Source organism: Lithobates pipiens, unplaced genomic scaffold (assembly GCF_037356315.1).
Source record: "Lithobates pipiens isolate NorthernLeopardFrog02 unplaced genomic scaffold, aLitPip1_a1.2 Scaffold_23, whole genome shotgun sequence".
In the NCBI taxonomy this organism is placed as follows: Eukaryota; Metazoa; Chordata; class Amphibia; order Anura; family Ranidae; genus Lithobates; species Lithobates pipiens.
In genome coordinates this window covers 8,241,193-8,267,431 of record NW_027507785.1, presented here as the reverse complement: position 1 = coordinate 8,267,431, position 26,239 = coordinate 8,241,193, and the positions used below count along the sequence as shown (strand labels likewise).

Here is a 26,239-nt window from a genome sequence, read left to right as displayed (position 1 = left end):
CCGCCTCTATTTACATATCAATGCCGCAGTCCACGGGGATTTACATATTAATGCCGACAATTTTTACATATCAATGCAGGTTATTTACATGTAAACACAGGGTCTGCAGTCATCTGTACATGGCAATAGGGCAGAGCTGGGCAGCAGAAGTTTACACTGAGATATCGGGACACAGCACAGGACTTTCAAGGGATAAGGGAATTTAAACTGGGATAGTTGGCAAGTATGAGGCAGCTGCTTTGGGCCCCACTACAATGATAGGGCCGAGGGCAGCTGCCCCTTTTGCCCTGCCTTAAAAACAGTCTAATCATACTCACTGATATTTGGTGTTGCAGATCCTTCAGGCCTCCTGTAGATGAAGCTGCAGGTTTTGCAGCACAGGAAACCATCGATCAGAGTACCAGCAGACAGGTGTGTATGTGGCCAGTCTGGTCAGCAGTTTCCTGGAGAACTGCAGTGAGCGCGCTCACTACAATCCTCAGACACCGCGGCGAACCACTTCCTCTTTGTGCAGACGGCGGTAGGCTCAGGACGATGCCTCCAGCACCATTTTATTTTATGAGATAGTGACAACCTTCCCCCAACTTTTATATATATATATATATATATATATATATATATATATATATATACAGTATCTCACAAAAGTAAGTACACCCCTCACATTTTTGTAAATCTTTTCTTCTATCTTTTCATGTGACAACACTGAAGAAATTACATTTTGCTACAATGTAAAGTAGTGAGTGTACAGCTTGTATAACAGTGTAAATTTACTGTCCCCTCAAAATAACTCAACACACAGCCATTAATGTCTAAACTGCTGGCAAGAAAAGTGAGTACACCCCTAAGTGAAAATGTCCACTTTGGGCCCAATTGGCCATTTTCCCTCCCTGGTGTCATGTGACTCGTTAGTGTTACAAGGTCTCAGGTGTGAATGGGTAGCAGGTGTGTTAAATTTTGTGTTATCACTCTCACTCTCTCATACTGGTCACTGGAAGTTCAACATGGCACCTCATGGCAAAGAACTCTCTGAGGATGTGAAAAAAAGAATTGTTGCTCTACATAAAGATGGCCTAGGCCAGGGATATGCAATTAGCGGACCTCCAGCTGTTGCAGAACTACAAGTGCCATGAGGCATAGCGAGAATCTGACAGCCACAAGCATGACACCCAGAGGCAGAGGCATGATGGGACTTGTAGTTTGGCAACAGCTGGAGGTCCGCTAATTACATATCCCTGGCCTAGGCTATAAGGAGATTGCCAAGACCCTGAAACTGAGCCGCAGCACGGTGGCCAAGACCATACAGCGGTATAACAGGACGGGTTCCACTCAGAACAGGCCTCGCCATGGTCCACCAAAGAAGTTGAGGTCACGTGCTCAGCGTCATCTCCAGAGGTTGTCTTTGGGAAATAGACGTATGAGTGCTGCCAGCATTGCTGCAGAGGTTGTAGAGGTGGGGGGTCAGCCTGTCAGTGATCAGACCATACGCCGCACACTGCATCAAATTGGTCTGCATGGCTGTCATCCCGGAAGGAAGCCTCTTCTAAAGATGATGCACAAGAAAGACCACAAACAGTTTGCTGAAGACAAGCAGACTAAGGACATGGATTACTGGAACCATGTCCTGTGGTCTGATGAGACCAAGATAAACGTATTTGGTGTCAGATGGTGACAAGCGTGTGTGGGGGCAACCAGGTGAGGAGGACAAAGACAAGTGTGTCTTGGCTACAGTCAAGCATGGTGGTGGGAGTGTCATGGTCTGGGGCTACATGAGTGCTGCCGGCACTGGGGGGCCTACAGATCATTGAGGGGACCATGAATGCCAACATGTACTGTGACATACTGAAGCAGAGCATGACCCCCTCCCTTCAGAGACTGGGCCGCAGGGCAGTATTCCAACATGATAACCACCCCAAACACACCTCCAAGACCACCACTGCCTTGCTAAAGAAGCTGAGGGTAAAGGTGATGGACTGGCCAAGCACGTCTCCAGACCTAAACCCTATTGATCATCTGTGGGGCATCCTCAAACGGAAGGCGGAGGAGCGCAAGGTCTCCAACATCCACCAGCTCTGTGATGTCATCATGGAGGAGGGGAAGAGGACTCCAGTGGTGACCTGTGAAGCTCTGGTGACCTTCATGCCCAAGAGGGTTAAGGCAGTGCTGGAAAATAATGGCGGCCACACAAAATATTGACACTTTGGGCCCAATTTGGACATTTTCACTTAGGGGTGTACTGACTTTTGTTGCCAGCGGTTTAGACATTAATGGCTGTGTGTTGAGTTATTTTGAGGGGACGGCAAATTGACACTGTTATACAAGCTGTACACTCACTACTTTACATTGTAGACAAGTGTCATTTCTTCAGTGTTGTCACATGAAAAGATAGAAGAAAATATTTACAAAAATGTGAGGGGTGTACTTACTTTTGTGCGATATATATATATATATATATATATATATACAGTATCTATGACTCTCATACTGTCATGACTCACCGCGAGCCGCTGAACAGAACACACTGTGATTTAATGATTTTATCTCAGCAGCGCTGACACATGGAAGGTTGTCGGAGTGACATTTAAACTTTGAGGAACTAAACCCACAACTATGAACTTCTCTTATCTGCTCTGGTAAACATCCCATGGGAAACATTTTTCTTATAAATGTTTCATAACAGTAAATTAATACCTGTTGATCCTGCCAGCCAGAAATCCAGCACCGTCCTGTGCACTTTACAGTCATATATCAAACAATATTATAGGGAAATGTGTTAGGACTACAGACCCCCCCCCCCCATATTATGGAGAAGAGGAGACGGGAGATGGTCTGTAGTCCTAACACACTTCCTGTCCTAGAGTGACAACGCTGCTCCTCTGAAGACACCGTGAGTAAACGTTGTCACCCTCAAACAGGAAGTATGTTACTGGCAGGATCACCAGGTTCTTGGGGTCTCTATACAGGATTTTCTGTCACCAGAGAGTCACATCCTGGCAGCAGGAAAAGTAAATATTCAATCTCTTCCTTTCTATTTTCATTACATATCCTATTTTAGTCCCAGTGACATTACTAAGTCTCTGTTGTACCTCCCAACCCTTCCCGGATTCTCTGGGACCATCCCAAGATTTCAAGTAAATCCTGGTGTTCCCCTTGAATCCGGGGTGAGCCCCCACAAGCTGCGGTGCTGGATTCCACTAATCCCCCTATCAGTGTGCACCATGCTGTAGCTGAGACTCTATCAGTGTCCAGCCAGCGCCCCCTCCTGCCCACCTCCTCCGCCCGCCAGGTCGCCCACTCTACAGAATGGAACAGGATGGGAGGCTAGATCTGCTCCACCTCCTCTCGATATCCTCCTGTGTCCATGCTCCAACCCCGGCATGCAGCCAATCCTGTGGCTGTGAAGGGGTTGAGTGGGCGGGAATTTTGAAGCCGTGCACTTGATGTCACTCTCTGAGACTCTGGAGAACAGCCAGACATGAATAAGTGAACTCTATCTTCTCTCTATTCCTTTCTTCCATAAATCATAGCGATCCTTCCTTCCTTCCTGCCTTCCACGTGCCATGTCAATGTAGTGGTCAGTGTAGGAATCAGGTAGGTCAGTGTAGTGGTCAGTGTAGGAATCAGGTTGGTCGGTGTAGGAATCAGGTAGGTCAGTGTAGTGGTCAGTGTAGGGATCAGGTAGGTCAGTGTAGGGATCAGGTAGGTCAGTGTAGTGGTCAGTGTAGGGATCAGGTAGATCAGTGTAGTGGTCAGTGTAGGGATCAGGTAAGTCAGTGTAGTGGTCACTGTAGGAATCTGGATGTTCACTATAGTGGTCAGTGTAGGATTTAGGTTGGTCGGTGTAGTGGTCAGTTCCGGGATGCGGTAGGTCAGTGTAGTGGCCAGTGTAAGGATCAGGTAGGTCAGTGTAGGGAACAGGTAGGTCAGTGTAGTGGTCAGTAGTGATGGCCGAACAGTTCGCCCGGCGGTCATTTTGCGGCAAATTTCGGCTGTTCGCCATCCGCCCGATCGGCAGACTATTGGCGCCATTCGCCCGGCAGACTTCCGTGTTTACTGTGTAAAAGAACTTTGACCTGATGACACATCCATCATGGGGTACAGGACAGCCAATTGAGACATTACAGCACATGGACACATGGACATTCCCCCTAACTTATAAATACACCCGATCCGGCGGCCATTTTACATTCTTTCTTCTGTTTGCTGTGTGGAGCAGGGAGAGATAAATCGCTAGCTATTAGGTCCACAAAAGTTATTTTCAGGACTGGTATAGGTGTTAGGTGTATATAGGTTTGCTGTGCTAGTGATTGTTGCAGCAGCCTGAGTGTCTTTTGTCAGTTTAGAGAAAGGGACAGGACGGTGTGTCTACTGTAGGGACAGTCAGTTTAATCATTAGCTGTTACTATCAGGTCCACAAAAGTGCTATTCCAGTTATTGTTCCAGTAGCCTCTGTTTTGTCAGTTTATATAGGGACAGGCAGGAAGCAGTGTGTGAGGCAGTGAGGGTCAGTTTAATCAGTAGCTGTTACTATATTAGGTCCACAAAGGTTCTTTTCAGGACTGGTATCAGTGGTATGGTAATAGGCTTGTACACGTATAATATTCTTTCTTCCAAATATGGAAAGAATATTATACTTGACTGCTGCCCTTCTGCTGCAGTCTGCTAATCATTCACAACTCACTTGTTCCACAAAGCTCCTTATAAGGACTGGTAATAACCTGGTGTAGGTTGCTATAGTACATAGGGTTGGACTGGTATAGGTCCACAATGCATAGGGTTGAGGTGCACTTCTGCTGACCGCTGCCCTATACTGCAGCAGTCCTTCATCGGTATAGGGACTGAGAGTTTTGTAACAGGGTCATTTAAAAAATGACAGGCAGAGGAAGAGGCAGGCCCTTCCGCAGGGGTGGTAGGGGTAGGGCAGGAGCAACAGCCTTGAGCCAAAGTGGGAAGTTGCAGAAGGTGCGTTTAATTACTTTAAAGGACGCACCAGACTTGGTTGAGTGGCTCACTCAGCCTTACTCTTCTGCACCCTCCTCATCCTCTCGATCTGCACCCTCTTCTTCACTCTCTGCTATGTGCACCCCCAAAGACACTACCACCAACAACACCACCACCACCACATACCTTCCGCTTGAGTCACAGGAATTATTTTCCGATCCATATCAAGAGGACATTTCTGATGCGCAGCCACTCTTGGTATTGGATCAGGAAGAGGAGGTAGCAACAACCGCTACTCAGCAGTCTGATGACAGTACCCAGATCAGCCCAAGGAGGAGGTTGGTCCCCGGTGTTGCTGCCTACTCCGAGATCTCTACTTATAGCGGTGGGGAAGGTGACGTTGATGATGACGTGTCTAGTGATGTCACGTGGGTGCCCACAAGAGAGGAAGAGGAGGGGAGTTCAGAGGGAGATATGGACCAGCAGATAGGGAGGAGAAGTAGGAATAACTTACATTGCACAGGAGGGACAAAGCAGACTGCAAATGTATCAGGAGCGAGTCATCGACCATGTACGGTCACATCTGGCGCTCCCAGGACACCGGCACATGGCTCCGCAGTGTGGGCTTTTTTTAACGTGTCCGCTGCTGACAATAGCGTTGCCATCTGCAATCTTTGCAGTCAACGCATTAGTCGCGGTAAGCCCAACACTCACCTAGGGACGACCGCCTTAAGAAGGCACATGAGCTGCCATCACCGAGCCGAGTGGGAGCAACGGAACACACAAAGCCACACTGCAGGCTCTCACCGTCCAGCCTCGTCTTCTACTTCTCCTCTCTCCTCTCTCCTCACAATTGTCCTCCACTCCACCTTCCATCACGCCAAGCTCACGTTTTTCTGCAAAAAGGCAGGCTTCCGTGGACCTAATGTTCGAGCGTAAAAAAAAATGATGACGCCGGATAACCCTCTTGCCCAACGATTGACGGCTGGCTTGTCAGAACTCATAGCCCGCCAACTACTGCCATATAAACTGGTGGACACGGAGGCCTTTCGCAAATTTGTGGCCATTGGAACTCCACAATGGAAGGTCCCAGGAAGGAAGTATTTCTCAGAGAAGGGCATCCCAGAGCTATATGGCCATGTTCAGCGGCAAGTGAATGTATCTCTGGCACACAGTGTCGGTGCCAAGATACATCTGACCACAGACACGTGGTCTAGCAAACACGGGCAGGGAAGGTATATCACTTTTACTGCCCACTGGGTGAACCTTCTGACGGCCGTCAAGCATGTAACCCGTGGCACCCGTGTAGATTTGGTTTTACCGCCACGGATTGCATGCAGGCCTGACTCTTCTCCTCCTCCTCCTCCTCCTACTCCATCCTCCTCCCTCTCCTCCTCGGCTGACTCCTCCTTTTCAGCTGCTAGCGTCTCTTCCGCTGCGCCGCCCAAGCTCCCCAGAACCTATTTGACATGCCAGGTGAGACGTTGCCATGCCGTGCTGCGTCTGTTGTGCCTGGAAGCCAAGAGCCACACTGGCCCGGCACTCCTTTCAGCTTTGCGTTTACAGGCAGATCAGTGGCTAACACTGCTCAATTTGACAGTTGGTAAAGTGGTGTGTGACAACGGTGCCAATCTGCTTAGCGCATTGAAGCAGGGCAAAATTACGCAAGTGCCATGCATGGCACACGTCTTAAACTTGGTCGTGCAGCGATTCCTTGTCAAATACCCTGGGGTCCAGGACATCTTGCGGCAGGCAAGAAAAATCTCGGCCCATTTCAGAAGATCTTACACGGCCATGGCTCGCCTTGCTGACATTCAGCGGCGACACAATCTGCCGGTCAGACGTCTTATTTGCGATTGCCCAACGCGATGGAACTCAACCTTCTATATGCTTGATAGGCTTCCCCAGCAGAAACGTGCAGTTAACGTCTACCTGTATGAACTCTGTGGCAGAACAGGTTCTGGGGAGCTGGGGGTTTTTTCACCGCGCCAGTGGCTGCTCATGCGCGACGCATGCAGACTTCTGCGCCCATTTGAGGAGATCACCAAACTGGTCAGTCGCAGCCATGGCGCCATCAGTGACATGGTACCTTATGCCTTCTTTATGGAGCGTGCATTGCGTCGTGTCATTGATCAAGCTGTGGAGGAGCAGGAGCGGGAAGATGAGGAAGTCGCAATGCTGGATGAATTCCCAGGGGGGGCTACTCTATCTGAGACAAGTCAACAACAGGAGTCCGAAGAGGAGTCAGAGGAGGATGGTGCCGGGGTGGATGAGGAGGAGCAAGAAGAGCATGCTTTAAACCTTTCTGGGATCCCTGTTGTGCGTGGATGGGGAGAGGAGAATGAAGAGGACGACATTATCCTGGATGATGAGCAGGAGCCAGGCCACCACATCGCTTCCACTTTAGTGCAAATGGGGGCCTTCATGCTCCAGGTGTCATTGCTGTATGTCACGCTGCTGATGTCAGTGCTCTCTATCACGGTGCTGCTGTCAGTGATGTATATCACGGTGCTGGTGTTAGTGCTTTATGTCACGCTGCTTATGTCAGTGCTCTCTATCACAGTGTTGTTGTCAGATCACTCTATCACGGTGCAGGTGTCAGTGCTGTATGTCACGCTGCTGATGTCAGTGCTCTCTATCACGGTGCTGCTGTCAGATGACTCTATCACGGTGCTGCTGTCAGTGCTGTATATCACGGTGCATGTGTCATTGCTGTATGTCACGCTGCTGGTGATCATCTCCTGCACCCTCTTCTTTGCCTACCCTGGTCCCTGACCTTCCCTCTCCTCCATTGCCTTCATGCGCTCCACAGTCCTGAATTGTCACAACAATTTCCCATATAAAAAAAGAATGCTTGTAGTTGTCGATCCCAGATTCACCTCATACATGTGTTATGTCATTGGCCATGTGGTGGGACTATGTTTGCCCAGCTAATAATTATTTTGTGGCTGCAAATTTGACCTGTAGGTTTGTTGAAGTCAATGGGGCCCGCCGCGAACGTTCCGGTTCGCAAACTATCGGCCGCGTTTGCGGTCCGCGTTCATGAAACGTCCTGTCGGAAGTTCGTCCATCACTAGTGGTCAGTGTAGGAATCGGGAAGGTCACTGTAGTGGTCAGTGTAGGAATCAGGTAGGTCAGTGTAGTGGTCAGTGTAGGGATCAGGTAAGTCGGTGTAGGAATTAGGTAGGTCGTTGTAAAGGTCAGTGTAGGAATCAGGTAGGTCAGTGTAGTGGTCAGTGTAGGAATCAGGTTGGTCAGTGTAGTGGTCAGTGTAGGAATCAGGTTGGTCAGTGTAGTGGTCAGTGTAGGGATCAGGTAGGTCAGTGTAGTGGTCAGTGTAGGAATCAGGTAGGTCAGTGTAGTGGTCAGTGTAGGAATCAGGTAGGTCAGTGTAGTGGTCAGTGTAGGGATAAGGTAAGTGAGTGTAGTGGTCAGTGTAGGAATTAGGTAGGTCGTTGTAGTGCTCAGTCTAGGAATCAGGTAGCTCAGTGTAGGAATCAGGTTGGTCGGTGTAGGGATCAGTGTAGGAATCAGGTAGGTCAGTGTAGTGGTCAGTGTAGGGATCAGGTAGGTCAGTGTAGTGGTCAGTGCCAGGATTGGGTAGGTCAGTGTAGTGACCAGTGTAGGGATCAGGTGTGTCAGTGTAGTGCTCAGTGTAGGGATCAGGTAGGTCAGCATAGTGGTCAGTGTAGGGATCAGGAAAGTCAGTGTAGTAGTCAGTTTAGGAATCCAGATGTTCAGTATAGTGGTCAGTGTAGGATCTAGGTTGGTCGGTGTAGTGGTCAGTGTAGGAATCAGGTAGGTCAGTGTAGCGGTCAGTGTAGGGATCAGGTCGATCAGCATAGTGGTCAGTGTAGGGATCAGATAGATCAGTGTAGTGGTCAGTGTAGGAATCAGGAAGGTCAGTGTAGGGATCAGGTAAGTCAGTGTAGCGGTCAGTGTAGGGATCAGGTAAGTCAGTGTAGTAGTCAGTTTAGGAATCCAGATGTTCAGTATAGTGGTCAGTGTAGGATCTAGGTTGGTCGGTGTAGTGGTCAGTGTAGGAATCAGGTAGGTCAGTGTAGTGGTCAGTGTAGGGATCAGGTCGATCAGCATAGTGGTCAGTGTAGGGATCAGATAGATCAGTGTAGTGGTCAGTGTAGGAATCAGGAAGGTCAGTGTAGGGATCAGGTAAGTCAGTGTAGCGGTCAGTGTAGGAATCTGGATGTTCAGTATAGTGGTCAGTGTAGGATCTAGGTTGGTCGGTGTAGTGGTCAGTGTAGGGATCAGGTAGGTCAGTGTAGGGCTTAGGTTGGTCAGTGTAGTGGTCAGTGCAGGGATTGGATAGGTCAGTGTAGTGGTCAGTGTAGGAAACAGGTTTGTCAGTGTAGTGGTCAGTTCCAGCCCCAGGATTGGGCAGGTCAGTGTAGTGACCAGTGTAAGGATCAGTGTAGTGGTCAGTGTAGGGATCAGGTAGGTCAGTGTAGTGGTCAGTGTAGGGATCAGGTTGGTCAGTTTAGTGGTCAGTTCCAGGATGCGGTAGGTCAGTGTAGTGACCAGTGTAAGGATCAGGTGTGTCAGTGTAGTGGTCAGTGTAGGGATCAGGTAGGTCAGTGTAGTGGTCAGTGTAGAAATCAGGTTGGTCAGTGTAGTGGTCAGTGTAGGGATCAGGTAAGTCAGTGTAGTGGTCAGTGTAGGAATCCGGATGTTCAGTATAATGGTCAGTGTAGGATTTAGGTTGGTCGGTGTAGTGGTCAGTGTAGGGATTGGGTAGGTCAGTGTAGGGGTCAGTGTAGGAATCAGGTTGTTCAGTGTAAGGGTCAGTGTAGATATCAGGTAGGTCAGTGTAGTGGTCAGTGTAGGGATCGGGTAGGTCAGTGTAGTGGTCAGTTTAGAAATCAGGTTGGTCAGTGTAGGGATCAGGTAGGTCAGTGTAGTGGTCAGTGTAGGAATCAGGTTGGTCGGTGTAGTGGTCAGTGTAGGAATCAGGTAGGTCAGTGTAGTGGTCAGTGTAGGAATCAGGTAGGTCAGTGTAGGAACCAGGTTGGTCGGTGTAGTGGTCAGTGTAGGTATCAGGTCGTTCAGTGTAGTGGTCAGTGTAGGAATTAGGTAGGTCAGTGTAGGGATCAGGTAGGTTAGTGTAGTGCTCAGTGTAGGGATCAGGTATGTCAGTGTAGGGATCAGGTAGGTCAGTGTAGTGGTCAGTGTAGGAATCAGGTAGGTCAGTGTAGTGGTCAGTGTAGGAATCAGGTAGGTCAGTGTAGGAACCAGGTTGGTCGGTGTAGTGGTCAGTGTAGGTATCAGGTCGTTCAGTGTAGTGGTCAGTGTAGGAATTAGGTAGGTCAGTGTAGGGATCAGGTAGGTTAGTGTAGTGCTCAGTGTAGGGATCAGGTATGTCAGTGTAGGGATCAGGTAGGTCAGTGTAGTGGTCAGTGTAGGGATCAGGTAGGTCAGTGTAGGGATCAGGTAGGTCAGTGTAGTGGTCAGTGTAGGGATCAGGTAGGTCAGTGTAGGGATCAGGTAGGTCAGTGTAGGACAGGGGTCTCAAACTGGTGGCCCTCCTGATGTTGCAGAACAAAAGGTCCCATGAAGCATTGCAATGCTGACAGTATGACAGAATGACTTTCACAGGCAGAGGCATGATGGGGCTTGTAGTTCCACAACAGCTGGAGGGACGTCAGTTTGAGACCCCTGGTGTAGGAATTAGATTGGTCAGTGTAGTGGTCAGTTTAGGAACTAGGTAGGTCAGTGTAGGGATCAGGTAGGTCCGTGTAGTGGTCAGTGTAGGGATCAGGTAGGTCAGTGTAGGGATCAGGTTGGTCAGTGTAATGGTCAGTGCAGGGATCAGGTAGGTCAGTGTAGGGATCAGGTTGGTCAGTGTAATGGTCAGTGCAGGGATCAGGTAGGTCAGTGTAGGGATCAGGTAGCTCAGTGTAGTGGTGAGTGTAGGGATCAGGTTGGTCAGTTTAGTAGATCAGTGTAGGGATCAAGTAGGTCAGTTTAGGGATCAGGTAGGTCTTGTGTAGTGGTCAGTGCAGGGATCAGGTAGGTCAGTGTAGGGATCAGGTAGCGCAGTGTAGTGGTCAGTGTAGGGATCAGGTTAGTCAGTTTAGTAGATCAGTGTAGGGATCAAGTAGGTCCGTGTAGGGATCGGTTAGGTCAGTGTAGTGGTCAGTGCAGGGATCAGGTAGGTCCATGTAGGGATCAGGTAGGTCCATGTAGGGATCAGGTAGGTCAGTGTAGGGATCAGGTTGGTCAGTTTAGTAGTCAGTGTAGGGATCAAGTAGGTCAGTGTAGGGATAAGGTTGGTCAGAGTAGTATAGAGGTAGGTTAATACTACTGTACTAGTGGAAGAGACTCGGAGAGTGCTGAAAGTCCGCGGGTTAGGGGGTACAAATGTCTTGCCTTGCCCCGAGGCGCTGACAACCCACGCTACTCTACTGCAAGGAAGCCTGGGTTTTGTTTAACCATGGCCCTTAAGCCCCTCCCACTATCATGTTTGGCCACACCCAACATAGCGCCCCTCAGGTCACTTTCTCACTGAAGCGCCCCTCATTCTCGCGCCCTGCAGTTGGGGGGCAGGGTCTCTGTGTTTCTATATGCAATGCAGGCAGATGATGGCTGGTGGGCGGGGTCTGTATATACCTTCCGGAACACATCACAGCACCGCGCCTCACTACTCCTCTCCAGAGCCCTCAGTCCTGATGCAAGTGGTGGGAGGAGTTATGCAAATATTAACACGTCTTGACAGGTGGATGTCAGTCTTGAGCAGTGGGCGTTCCTAGCCTGGCTGTATTTGTAGCCACGCCCCACATGTGGTGCCGAGACTTCATTATTGAAGGAAACGAAAGCCAATGAATGAATAGGGGCAGGCCAGGGGTAGTTAGGCTGAGGAGGAAAGGGCTGGATGATGCAGCCAGGAAATGAGGGCGGGGCTCTCTCTGACTTTGCTGCCGCTTCTAATGCACATGGTGAGAAGCTCACAGTGTGCGGTGAAATCAGAGGAAGCCGTTTTGGTCCGGGAGAGGAGGCGGCACGACTGTGCGGGACCGCAGGGAAGGCCGCAGGTCAGGTCCATCAATGGCCATAAATAAATCACAGCCGACACACTCCAAATACAATAACAAATAAAGACAACATTCGGTGTATGAAATTTATTAGGAAACAATGAAAATAAAAACGGAAATCCGTCTGTTCCCCTTTCACGAAGAATTTCTGCTGTAAAACGATCGCTGAGGTCACAGAAGTAATAAGCGGACACAGCGGGGTGAGTAGCACACTGCTTTACATTATCTACAGAGATAGATATATACACGGCATAACACGCCAACTGCGACCTCCTCCATGTCTGACATCACGCGCCACGGAAGGGGAGGGGGGGGTCATCCGCTAAAATCACAGAAAAGCAGCACGTGTCGTCTTTCCAGCAGCAACCAATCAGCTGCCTGCCTTCCCCCGATGGTGTTGCGCTATTTCGCTCATCGTGGGGCAGCTATATTTGCTCATTAGGTATGCAGACTCTGCTTCTTCGTAGAGCTGCATAGTGACTGTGCTTTACAGTTCCTCTCTTCCACTGCAAGCCAATAGGACATATTTATACAAAAAAAAGCATAGTTACTCATCCAGTGAAACTGCTTGAACTCAATCTGTGCCAAAAGGTGCGCAAATGAATGTTCTTCTTCAATTTCCTCTACAGGTCGAATGTTATTCCTTCATATAAAGTAGAGTGGTTTGGGAAAATACCGCATTATGGCCACTAGAGGGAGTTGAAGAGTTCATTTATGGCCACTAGATGGAGCTGAGGAGTTCCTTTATGGCCAATAGATGGAACTGAGGAGTTCTCTCATGGCTATTAGATGAAGTTGAGGAGTTCCTTCAAGGTCACTAGATAGAGTTTGGGTAGTTCCTTCAAGGCCACTAGATGGTGTTGAGGAGTTCATTCCTGATCACTAGATGGAATTGAGAAGTTTATTCATGGCAACTAGATGGGGTTGAGGAGTGCCTTCAAGGCAGCTGAATGGAGTTGATGACTTCTTTTAAGACCACTAGATGGAGTTGAGGAGTTCTTTCGGTGGCACTAAATGAAGCTGAGGAGTTCACTCATGGTCACTAGATAGAGTTGGGGATGTCATTCATGGCAACTAGATGGAGCAGAGGAGTTAATTTATGGTAACTAGATGGAGTCGAGGAGTTCCTTCGAGGCCGCTAGACGGAGTTCAGGAGTTCCTTCAAGGCCGCTAGATGGAGTGGAGGAGTTCATTCATGGCCAGTAGATTGAGTTGAGTTCATTCATTCATGGCCATTAGGTGGAGATGAGGAGTTTCTTCAAGGTCACTGGATAGAATTTGGGGAGTTCATTCAAGGCCACTAGATGGTGTTGAAGAGTCCATTCCTGGTCACTAGATGGAGTTGAGGAGTTCCTTCAAGGCAGCTAAATGGAGTTGAGGACTTCCTTTAAGACCAGTAGATGGAGTTGAGAAGTTCATTCATAGCCACTAGATGGAGTTGAGGAGTTCATTCATGGCAACTAGATGGAATTGAGTTCATTCATGGCAACTAGATGGAATTGAGTTCATTCATGGCAACTAGATGGAGTTGAGGAGTTCCTTCAAGGCAGCTAAATGGAGTTGAGGACTTCCTTTAAGACCAGTAGATGGAGTTGTGACGTTCATTCATAGCCACTAGATGGAGTTGAGGAGGTCATTCATGGCTGCTGAATGGAGCTGAGTAGTTCCTTTATGGCCACTAGATGGAGTTGAGGACTTCATTTCTAGTCACTAGATGGAGTTGAGAAGTTCATTCATGGCCACTAGATGGAGTTGAGGAGTTCATTCATGGCAAATAGATGGCATTGAGGAGTTAAAGAGGAGCCCTTTCACCCAAAAGGGGAAGCTCCGCTTGTTTGCTCCCCCCCTCCCCCCACTGCCACATTTTGCACCTTTCGGGGTGGGGGTCAAAACCAGGTACCTGCTCCCACTTCTGGGTAACAACGCCGCATGACTGCGGCAATCTACACAACAGAAGCCCCAGAAGACAGTGGGACTACTCAGAAAAAACGCACCGTGACTCACGCATGTGCAGTAAGAAACAGGCTCTGAAGCTGCAAGGCTCCACTTCCTGCTTCCCTGAGTGAAGATGCCGTCACCTGTGCCCGCAGCTGATGGACGAATTGGCTAGGTGTGCCGATATTGTGAGATACCTGGACAGGTAAGTGTCCTTATATTAAAAGTCAGCAGCTACAGTATTCGTAGCTGCTGACTTTTAATTTATTTTTTGAACTCCACTTTAATTGATGGATACTAGATGGAGTTGTGGAGTTTCTTCATGGCCCCTGAATGGAGCTGAGAAGGTAATTCATGGCCACTAGATGGAGTTAAATAGTTCATTCATGGCCGTTAAATGGAACTAAGGAGTTCCTTCATGGCCACTAGATGGGTATGGAGGAGGTCACTCATGGCCACGAGATGGGTATGGAGGAGGTCACTCATGGCCACGAGATGGGTATGGAGGAGGTCACTCATGGCCACGAGATGGGTATGGAGGAGGTCACTCATGGCCACGAGATGGGTATGGAGGAGGTCACTCATGGCCACGAGATGGGTATGGAGGAGGTCACTCATGGCCACGAGATGGAGTTGAGAAGTTCATTCGTGGCCGCTGAATGGAACTGAGGAGTTCATTCATGGCCACTAGATGGAGTCAAGGAGGTCATTCATGGCCATGAGATGGATTTGAGCAGTTCCTTTATGGCAACTAGATGGTGCTGAGGAGTTCATTCATGGCAACTAGATGGAGTCGAGGAGTTCTTTCATGGCAGCTGAAGGGAGTTTAGGAATTCATGGCCACTAGATGAAGCTGAGGAGTTCTTTCATGGGCACTAAATGAAGCTTAGGAGTTACTTTATGGCTACTAGATCTAGTTGAGGAGTTCATTCATGGCCACTAGATAGAGTTGGGGATGTCATTCATGGACACTAGATGGAGTTGAGGAGTTCCTTCGAGGCCACTAGACAGAGTTTGGGGAGTTCCTTTAAGGCCACAGGCCACTAGATGGTGTTGAGGAGTTCATTCATGGCCATTAGATGGAGTTGAGGTGTTCATTCATGGCCACTAGGTGGAGGTAAGGAGTTCCTTCAAGGCAGCTGACTGGAGTTGAGGACTTCCTTTAAGACCACTAGATAGAGTTGAGAAGTTCATTCATAACTACTAGATGGAATTGAGGAGTTTATTCATGACCACTAGATGGAGTTGAGGAGTTTCTTCAAGGCAGCTGAATGGAGTTGAACTCTTCCTTCAAGGCCACTAGATGGAGTTAAGAAGTTCATTCATATCTACTAGATGAAGTTGAGGAGTTCATTCATGGCCACTAGATGGTGTTGAGGAGTTCATTCATAGCTACTAGATGAAGTTGAGGAGTTCATTCGTGGCCCCTAGATGGAGTTAAGAAGTATACTTATGATCTTCAGCTCCATCTAGGGGCCATAATGCAGTATTTTCCCAAACCTTTCAGTTTTTTTTTTTATGAATTAATAACATTCGACCTGTAAAGGAAATAGAAGTATGTTCAATTTTACTCCATTTGCAGAGAAAAAAATGACCAGAAGTTTAACGGGACGAATAACTATGCAAATGTTTTTTTTTTCTTTTTTTTTTTTTTTTATAACTACACCTCTATGAGCCTGGTCTGACGGTCTGGAAACAACGCACTCTTGGGCTTGATGTCTTATCTCAACACTCGCAAGTCAAGGAGGCCCTGGACTTACTGGAGGCCGATAGCCAGCAGAGAAAGGATCTACAAATTTGTTCACAGACATATGGAACGGCAAAACGAGAAAACTGGAAAGAGATATCTGAAATGGTCCTAACGGGGAAATAACCGCTGAGAGTTTCCTTCACGCTGTATTTCTCTGTATGGGATTCGTATAATAATAATAATAGCCCTTTGACACTGTGTTACGAACACAAAAAGACGTCGCCGCCCACCAACGAGGGAGGCCAATTGTTGTTTGTGATGGATGAAGTCTCCGCCCCACCGCATCCTACATATACCAATGAGCCAACAGCTAAAGACCCAACATGAACCCGGCGTGCGCATGGGAAGAACTTAAATACAAAACACAGAAACGAGAGACTAGATTCAATGGATCTAGACGTGAATCGGACGGAGCTCAAATTGTAAGGTTTGAATTCATTTGATTGGTTGCTGCGGTAAAGAACGTTATCACTTTCGGGGGGGGGGGGGGGAGCGTTTATTTTAAAAAAATATAATCACAGAACTATTGGTTTAGCGAAACCAGAGATGCATTCGTTCTGTGTGAACAGAGCAAAATCTAAAGTTCTCCTTCTATTTCCCCTACTGGTCGAATGTTATCCAGTCATAGAGTGATTTGAGGAAATAACACACTATGCCCACTAGATGGAGCTGACGGTAAAAAAAAAAAAAAAAAAAAAGCTCCAAAGCTCCATCTAGTGGTATTTTCCTGAACAACTCTATATTTTTTTTTGTGAAAGATTAACATTCAACCTGTAGAGGAAACAGAGAACATTTGATTTTGCCAACATTCCCTCAGGACGAATGTACTAGAAGTTTATTTATACAATTTTCTTTCATAAATACGCCCTCAGTGTTTCCTCACGTATGTAAATGAGCTGCGTTGTGTAACATTGAAATGCCAAAAACGAATACTTGAAACATTCTATCAAAGCTACACCCAGCAGGACTTAAGGCTCCGCCCCACGTAAAGCGGGAATCCACCCGCGGGAAGCCATTCTGTGGAAAGGTGGTGGAGAAAGAGGACTTTGGGGGGGGATCAGGTGACCCGGATCTGCGGATAGATATGAGGAACTGGCCGGTCATTTGAGGGGAGCTGGCCTTTGAGAAGATCGGGAAGGTCTACAGGACGGAGAAGAGGACGGCATGTTATACTCGGAGTCAGGCTGGTTCCTTCAATCCGTTCAGTCAGTTGCAGCCCTCAGCTTGTTAATGGATCCGTTCAGTGACTTGCGGCCTTCAGCCTCCATCTGAGGGCTGCGTGATGTCCCTGGGCCCCTATCTAAAACAAGCCGATGGAGAGACAAAGAGGGTCGGGTAAAGGAGGTTTTGCCAATTCATATTCTGTCTGCAGTGTGGAGGGCCAGCGAGGGCACGGTGACCTGCACTCCATATATGGAGCTCAACTCCCCCCCCCCCCCTGCTGTCCCACTATCCAAGGAGAAAGACTCAGGAGCCAATAGGACTGAGAGGAGTAGATTGACTGCTTGAAAAAACGATCACATGTGGATCATGTGATCACCTTGTCATTACTTTTATAGGGGGGGTCAGTGGCTTTGTTGATAGAGATCCAGTGATAGTGGCTTCTGTCTGTCTTTATAGGGGAACTCGGCATGTCACTCGAAGGATATATTTTCCTAACCGGTTAATAACCGAGGACGTACCTCGTATGCCCCCGCGGTCCTTTCCCACAGGACGCAATGCCCGTGGGATTTTATAGGAGAATTAGATGCGTCACTGGAAGGACATAGCTTTCCTAACCGATTAATAACTGAGGACGTACCTCGTATGCCCCCGCGGTCCTTTCCCACAGGACGCAATGCCCGTGGGATTTTATAGGAGAATTAGATGCGTCACTGGAAGGACATAGCTTTCCTAACCGATTAATAACCGAGGACGTACCTCGTATGCCCCACAGTCCTTTCCCACAGGACGCAATGCCCGTGGGATTTTATAGGAGAACTCGATGCGTCACTAGAATCACATAGCTTTCCTAACCGATTATTGGCCAAGGACATACCTCTTATGCCCCACAGTCCTTTGCCACAGGACACAATGCCCATGGGATTTTATAGGAGAATTAAATGCGTCACTGGAAGGACATAGCTTTCCTAACCGATTAATGACCAAGGACATACCTCATATGCCGCACAGTCCTTTCCCACAGGACACAATGCCCATGGGATTTTATAGGAGAACTTGATGTGTCACTAGAAGGACATTATTTTCCTAACCGATTAATGACCGAGGACATACCTCATATGCCGCACAGTCCTTTCCCACTGGACACAATGCCCATGGGTTTAGCTGCTGATTAGTGTGACAGCCAAGGCCCAGTCAGTGCTAGAGAACTGCCACTGTCTGTCTTCATAGGAGAACTTAATGTGTCACTAGAAGGACATAGCTTTCCTAACCAATTAATGACTGAAGACGTACCTTGTACGCCCCACAGTCCTTTTACACAGGACACAATGCCCATGGGGTTTCAGCTGCTGTTAGTGTGACAGCCAAGGCCCAGTCAGTGCTAGAGAACTGTCACTGTCTGCCTTTATAGGAGAACTTGATGCATCACTAGAAGGACATAGTTTTCCTAACCAATTAATGACCAAGGACATACCTCATATGCCCCATAGTCCTTTCCTACCAGACACAAAGCCCATGTGGTTTTATCTGCTGTTAGTGGGACATCCAAGTGCAAGAGAACTGCCACTGTCTGCCTTTATAGGAGAACTCAATGTGTTACTAGAAGAATATAGCTTTCCTAACCAATTAGTGACTGAAGACGTACCTTGTACGCCCCCCCCCCCCCCCCCCAGTCCTTTCCCATAGGACACAATGCCCATGGGATTTCAGCTGCTGTTAGCATGACAGCCAAGTCTCAGTCAGTGCTAGAGAACTGCCACTGTCTGCCTTTATAGGATAACTTGATGTGTCACTAGAAGGACATTGTTTTCCTAACTGGTTAATGACTAAGGACGTACTCCATATGTCCCACAGTCCTTTGCTACAGGACACAATGACCATGGGGTTTAGCTGCTGTTAGTGTGACAGCCAAGGCCCAGTCAGTGCAAGAGAACTGCCACTGTCTGTCTTTATAGGAGAACCTGATGCATCACTAGAAGGACATAGCTTTCCTAACCGATTAATGACCAAGGACATACCTCATATGCCCCACATTCCTGTCCCACATGACACAATGCCCATGGGGTTTTATCTGCTGTTAGTGGGACAGCCAAGTCCCAGTCAGTGCAAGAGAACGGCCACTGTCTGACTTTTATTTTTTAATTATAAAGCTTTAAAGGAGCTTCCCTATCCTCCGGGAGTCATGTAAAGCCCACTGCAGTCTTCCAAACCACCAAAATACCTAAAAGGGACCAAGCAATATAAACCTTCACCCCAACCAAAATTGAAAAACAAAACAAAAAACAAACAAAAAAACTGTAAGGATAAAATGTTAATGAACTCATCGTACCCCTGATTCCGTACTACGGGGGAGGTGACGTCACCATTCTTCCAACAAGATACCGGGGGAACTCTGAGCAGCCAAAATTTTGCAAGATGAGGCTCCAGCATGGTGCAGGGTCGTCTTATCATGAGATCTAAGCTACTCGGCATTCTTCGGGATCTCGCTGCTGGAAGAAGCGTGACGTCACCCTTGCCATGGGCAGAAGCCAAGGATTAAGTCTAGTTTATTAAACCCTTTCCATCAGCCGTACGCAAAGGGGATGGGGGGTGGGGGGGTCCCAATCGCATGACCACCTTTTTTTTTGGTGAAGGAAATGTTCTCAATTTTGCTCCTCCTAGTGGCCAGTAGAGATTCACCTGTTGGATAGTGGAACAGGGGGAGGTGGGGGGGTTGCGTTGTAGTTCAAAGTTGCGGCTGAATTTAAGTTTTGTCTACCAAACGCGTCCAGGCTACATAATTTGCAGGCCTGTTTTAAGGAATAATCCAAGCCTAAGAAACTTTAGTACAAGATGGGTCCACTTTAAAGGGTAAAACGCTCATAAAGTACTGTGCTCTAGCAGACAAATTTCTCTCTGTGCCTCACTATGCCTGTAGGGGGGGTGCTGCATAAAAGGGGAGTGGCCTCTTACTGACAAGGGTGCCATTGGTGGAGGAAATTTAATGCCTTCAGCTATTCGTCCCTTATCTCCTTTACATGTTTGGCCAGGACCCTCGGGGATTACAAAGGGGTCGGACTGCCCCTGCTCTGTACTCAGTCCGACTTGCTCTTTCTTGGATGGCCTGTTAAGATTACCCGTCTCATTATCAGTAGTAAAAGGGAGCCAGGTGGGCTATGGAAACAGTGGACTGTCCCTTGAAGGCGGGAGGTAGTTCTATATAACAGATCTCAGTGGGATGATCCTCCTGGGCGGGGCTGAGCAAACAACATTTTAAAGGGAAAGTATCCTGAAAAAAACTGACGGAGTCCATGGGCCGCGGTCAAGAATCTTTACAGAAGGTTTTTGCCCTCGAAAACGTCTGAAAGCCTGAAATGTCATTTGAGGTGAGAGGAGGTGGGCAGTGCTGATCCTTTGACTGGTCGGACATGAAGAGCGTGGGTGGCTGTACAGGCAGGGGGCTCCGCGTTTGTAGACCTGGCGTGACAAACATGGCACGGCACACAGACCACCTTGGAGGAGTTGACACTATAAGATCTCCCCCCCCCCCTATCGGCCTAGGGGGAGGGGTGAGGGGTGAAAATCGGGCAACGGGCGTTCATAACAAGTGAGCGCTATTCGCCGGTCACCGAGCCATTGAGTCCCTTCGTGTCGGTGCAGCCGTTCATTTTATAGTCGTCGTCCATGCTCTCCTGGATGTCGTACTCCTCGTCCAAAAAGTCCAGCGAGTTGTTACTGGGCAGGCCCCTGATGGTGAACTTGTTCGAAACTCGCATCCACTTGACGCGGTTGGCCGCCACAATTTCGTAGAGTTCAGCCGAACGAGGGAACAGCTCTTTCAACACCCTGCGAAAAAGGAGAGGACACAGTCAGAGGCTTGGATTTGGTTTACAGAGTCAGTAGGGTTGTCCTGCTACCAGGCCCGCATTGATAAGGGGGTAGCAACAGGCCCAATAAGTTCAACAGGGGGGGAGCAGAACACAGGAGTGGGCGCAATCACTGAAACCAATCCTCCGTGGCCTTCCCTGTGTTTACAGTGCTTCAGTTTATGAATGAACAGGGAGCCTCTGTATGGAGGTTCCCCCAATTTTTCCATGGAGATTCATGGCATGACTATCACTCCCGTCCCTTAAGCCAGTGTGCAATCCTGGACTCTGACCTCTCCTTCCACCCCCACATCATCCAATCACTGGCCAAATCTTGCAGCCTTCACTTCTATAACATTTCCAAAATATGCCCCTTCTTAGCCAATCACACCACCCTACTCCCTCCCCATTGGCCGACCTCTAAACCAGCTAAGTCCATTGTGAATGCTGCTGCCAGATTCGGTGTCCTCCACCCCAATCTACCAATCCCTCCACTGACCTCCCCTCAGTGTCCTCCATCCCTCTCTGCCAATCTTTCCACTAGCTTTCGGTCTTCCACACTTCTCCACCAATCCCTCCACTGGCCACCACACAGTGTCCTCCACCCTTCTCTGCCCTACCATTTACTCACTGTCCTACTTCCCTCTCTGCCAGTCCCTCAACTGATCTCTGCTCAATGTCCTCCACCCCTCCTTGCCAAGCCCTCCACTTATTGGGCCTCCGCTCAGTGTCCTCAAACCCTCTACTGGTCTCTGCTGAGTGTCCTCCACTCCTCCCTATCAATCCCTTCACTGTCCACCACACAGTGTCCTCCACCCTTCTCTGCCATTCCTTTTACTCACTGTCCTACTTCCCTCTATGCCAATCCCTCAACTGATCTCCTTCATCCCTCCTTGCCAAACCCTCCAGTTATTGGGCCTCCGCTCAGTGTCCTCAAACCCTCCACTGGTCTCTGCTGAGTGTCCTCCACTCCTCCCTGTCAATCCCTCCCCCTTTTCTGCCAATCCCCCCCCCCCCGCTAGCCTCCACTCAATGTCTTCCACCCCTCTATGCCAATTCACCCACTGGCCTCCACTCAGTGTTCTCCACCCCTCTTTGCCAATCCCTCCACTGGCCTCTGCTAAATGTTCTCCACCCCTCCCTGCCAATCCTTCCACTGGCCTTCACTTAGTGAGTGTTCCCCACCCCAATCTGCCAATACCTCCACTGGCCTCTGCTCAGAGTCCACTCCCCCCCCCCCCCCCCGCCTCCTGCCAATCCCTCCACTGGCCTCTGCTCAGGGTCCAACCTCCCCCCTCCTACCAATCCCTCCACTGGCCTCTGCTCAGTATCCTCCACCCCTCTCTGCCAATTCCTCCACTGGCCTCCACTCAGTGTTCTCCACCCCTCTCTGCCAATATCTCCACTGACCTCTGATCAGGGTCCAACCGAACCCCCCCCCCCCCCCCCCACCCTCCTGACAATCCCTCTAATGGCCTCTGCTCAATATCCTCCACCCCTCTCTGCCAATCCCTCCATTGGCCTCCACTCAATGTTCTCCACTCTTCTCTGACAATCCCTCCACTGACCTCCGCTCTGTGTTCTCCACCCTCCTATGGCAGTCCCTCCACTGACCTCCACTCAGTGTTCTCCACCTCTTACTGCCATTCCCTCCACTGGACTCCCATCAGTGTCCTCCACCCCTCTCTGCCAGTCCATCCTATGGCCTTTGCTACGTTTTTTTTTACCCCTCTCTGCCATTCCCTTCACTGGCTTTCACCAAGTGTCACCAACCCCTCTCTGCCAATCCCTCCATTGACCTCCACTTAATGTCTCCCAACCCTCCCTACCAATCCCTCCACTGGCCTTCACCAAGTGTCTCCCACTCCTCCCTATCAATCCCTCCACTAGCCACCACTCAGTGTCCTCCATCCTTCTCTACCAATAACTCCACTGACCTTCATTCAGTGCCCTCCACCCCTCTTTGCCAATCCTTCTACTTCTTTCTGCTCAGTGTCCACCACCCCTCTCTGCCAATACTCCCACTCACCTCCGCTCAGTGTCCACCTCCCCTCTCTGCCAATCCTCCCACTCACCTCCGCTCAGTGTCCACCACCCCTCTCTGCCAATCCTCCCACTGGCTGCACAGTGTCCTCCACACCTCATTGCTATTTCCACCACTCAGTGTCCTCCAACCCTCTCTACTGATCCCCCCCCTCCGGCCTCCACCCCTCTCTACCAATCCCCTCTCTGGCCTCCACCCCTCTCTGCCATTCCCTCCACCTACCAAGCCCTTATCTTACTTCCCATCACCCAATGCATAAAATTCAAAATGCTAACAATCAAAGCCATCCACACCTCTGCACCCGGCGACATCACTAACTTCTTCTTCAGATACAGTATCATGCAAACTGGAACACTCTTTAAGGAGACCCATCCGGATCGTTAATCATCTACTGCACAAATGAAATGTGAATGCCCTTCCCGGAACAGATGGACTCCAATTCCAGCGACACAAAGTCTAGCGGGCAATGTGTCACAAATGACAGGTGCTCATGGTGGTCCAGGTTCCCAAAAAGGGGTCCAAGGAGAACGTCCCCTGTAGAAGACCCATAGGTCGAAACGCGCAGGACTTGGCGTTCATCCTTTTTCCTCATTGCCTTATTTTTTTATCAGTGATCACTTCATTTGTAATATCGTTTTTTAGAAATAAATCCCCTTTTGATCTATACTATGTGAAAGCCCTTTCTTTTTTCGCATATTACGGGACGTGAATGGGGTGTGCTGTTCATCCTGGAACTTACCACTGAGTCCTAGTCGAGACGGACATCTTTTGGAGGCCGACTTGGAGGTTATCAACTTTCTCCTTGGACCCCGTTTTGGGAACCTGGACCATCATGAGCACCTGTCATCTGTTCCGGTAAGAGCATTCACATTTAATTTGTGTAATAGATGATTGACGATCCAGGCGGGTTTCCTTAAAAGGATAGAGCGTTCCTGTCCATCCATCTGAGAAGTGCCATCTCTTGGTGTTGGATGCCACACTCTTTGCCCTACATTGCCATTGTTGGGACATTATTTGCACATTGTTTGTTCACATTTTATTGCAGATGGACTTTTGGAGTTGTCTATATTTTTATTGATATTGACATCATTTTCAAATATCATGATATTTGTTTATAGTGTTTTAGCGCTACATTTTTACTATTCATATCTATTTGTGCTGGTCACATTTTTATGTAGCTGCTTTTTTGGTTTCTTTTTTTCACATGCACTTGGGATTAACGCAGTAATTTTTCCATTTTTTCACATGTTATTATACAGTAAAACCTTGGATTGAGAGTAACTTGGTTTGAGAGCGTTTTGCAAAACCAGAAAATATACAGTGCCTTGCGAAAGTATTCGGCCCCCTTGAACTTTTCAACCTTTTGCCACATTTCAGGCTTCAAACATAAAGATATAACATTTTTATTTTTTGTGAAGAATCACCAACAAGTGGGACACAATTGTGAAGTGGAACGAAATCTATTGGAGTTTTGAAACTTTTTTAACAAAATAATAATAAAAAAAGGAAAAGTGGGCGTGCAAAATGATTCGGCCCCCTTTGCGTTAATACTTTGTAGAGCCACCTTTTGCTGCGATTACAGCTGCAAGTCACTTGGGGTATGTCTCTATCAGTTTTGCACATCGAGAGACTGAAATTCTTGCCCATTCTTCCTTGCAAAACAGCTGGAGCTCAGTGAGGTTGGATGGAGAGCGTTTGTGAACAGCAGTTTTCAGCTCTTTCCACAGATTCTCGATTGGATTCAGGTCTGGACTTTGACTTGGCCATTCTAACACCTGGATACGTTTATTTGTGAACCATTCCTTTGTAGATTTTGCTGTATGTTTGGGATCATTGTCTTGTTGGAAGATAAATCTCCGTCCCAGTTTCAGGTCTTTTGCAGACTCCAACAGGTTTTCATCCAGAATGGTCCTGTATTTGGCTGCATCCATCTTCCCCTCAATTTTAACCATCTTCCCTGTCCCTGCTGAAGAAAAGCAGGCCCAAACCATGATGCTGCCACCACCATGTTTGACAGTGGGGATGGTGTGTTGAGGGTGATGAGCTGTGTTGCTTTTACGCCAAACATATCGTTTTGCATTGTGGGCAAAAAGTTGGATTTTGGTTTCATCTGACCAGAGCACCTTCTTCCACATGTTTGGTGTGTCTCCCAGGTGGCTTGTGGCAAACTTTAGACGAGACTTTTTATGGATATCTTTGAGAAATGGCTTTCTTCTTGCCACTCTTCCATAAAGGCCAGATTTGTGCAGTGTACGTCTGATTGTTGTCCTATGGACAGACTCTCCCACCTCAGCTGTAGTTCTCTGCAGTTCATCCAGAGTGATCATGGGCCTCTTGGCTGCATCTCTGATCAGTCTTCTCCTTGTCTGAGCTGAAAGTTTAGAGGGACGGCCAGGTCTTTGTAGATTTGCAGTGGTCTGATACTCCTTCCATTTCAAAATGATCGCTTGCACAGTGCTCCTTGGGATGTTTAAAGCTTGGGAAATCTTTTTGTATCCAAATCCGGCTTTAAACTTCTCCACAACAGTATTACGGACCTGCCTGGTGTGTTCCTTGGTCTTCATGATGCTCTCTGCACTTTCAACAGAACCCTGAGACTATCACAGAGCAGGTGCATTTATACAGAGACTTGATTACACACAGGGGGATTCTATTTATCACCATCAGTCATTTAGGACAACATTGGATCATTCAGAGATCCTCGCTGAACTTCTGGAGTGAGTTTGCTGCACTGAAAGTAAAGGGGCCGAATAATTTTGCACGCACCACTTTTCAGTTTTTTATTTGCTAAAAAAGTTTAAAATATTCAATAGATTTCGTTCCACTTCACAATTGTGTCCCACTTGTTGGTGATTCTTCACAAAAAATAAAAATTTTATATCTTTATGTTTGAAGCCTGAAATGTGGCAAAAGGTTGAAAAGTTCAAGGGGGCCGAATACTTTCGCAAGGCACTGTACACACCTGTATCTACCCTTTATTGCTGGTGTTCTCTCATATAGGCATCTGCAGGAGTTAGTGGGTGTTGTGTGCCTCCAGCACAGTATACATCTGTATCTACCCTTTATTGCTGGTGTTCTCTAATACAGCCATCTGCAGGAGTTAGTGGGTGTTGTGTGCCTCCAGAACAGCACAGTATACACCTGTATCTACCCTTTATTGCTGGTGTTCTCTAATACAGGCATCTGCAGGAGTTAAAGTGGGTGTTGTGTGCCTCCAGCACAGTATACACCTGAAGATACCCCTTATTGCTGGTGTTGTCTGTTGCATATCTTGCATATTAGCCTTTAAAATTAGCACTTTTGATTTTGAATGTTGGAGTCCCATAGACTTTAATAGGGTTCTAAAGTTCGTACGAATTTTAGGTCCGTTTGAAGGTTCTGGTGCGGGGGGGGGGGTGTTCGGCTCATCCCTACCCTAATGCATAGAATGTATTAAGGTGAAAAATCTTAAAGCTTTAGAACCACTTTAACCACTTAAGCCCCAGACCATTTTGCTGGCCAAAGACCAGAGCACTTT

At 48.2% G+C, this 26,239-nt stretch overlaps 1 protein-coding gene across 3 annotated transcripts in view; it reads right to left on the bottom strand.

Moving 5' to 3' along the window:
* Positions 1-18,496: 18,496 nt before the first annotated feature.
* The window catches only part of PDE2A (phosphodiesterase 2A), a 910,752-nt gene continuing 903,009 nt past the window's right edge, over positions 18,497-26,239 (bottom strand). For all 3 annotated transcript variants that reach the window (XM_077451150.1, XM_077451151.1, XM_077451152.1), the window contains one exon: positions 18,497-20,658. In XM_077451150.1, the coding sequence (XP_077307276.1) occupies positions 20,427-20,658 (232 nt within the window). In that variant the 3' untranslated portion in view covers positions 18,497-20,426. The remainder of the gene's footprint in view (positions 20,659-26,239) is intronic.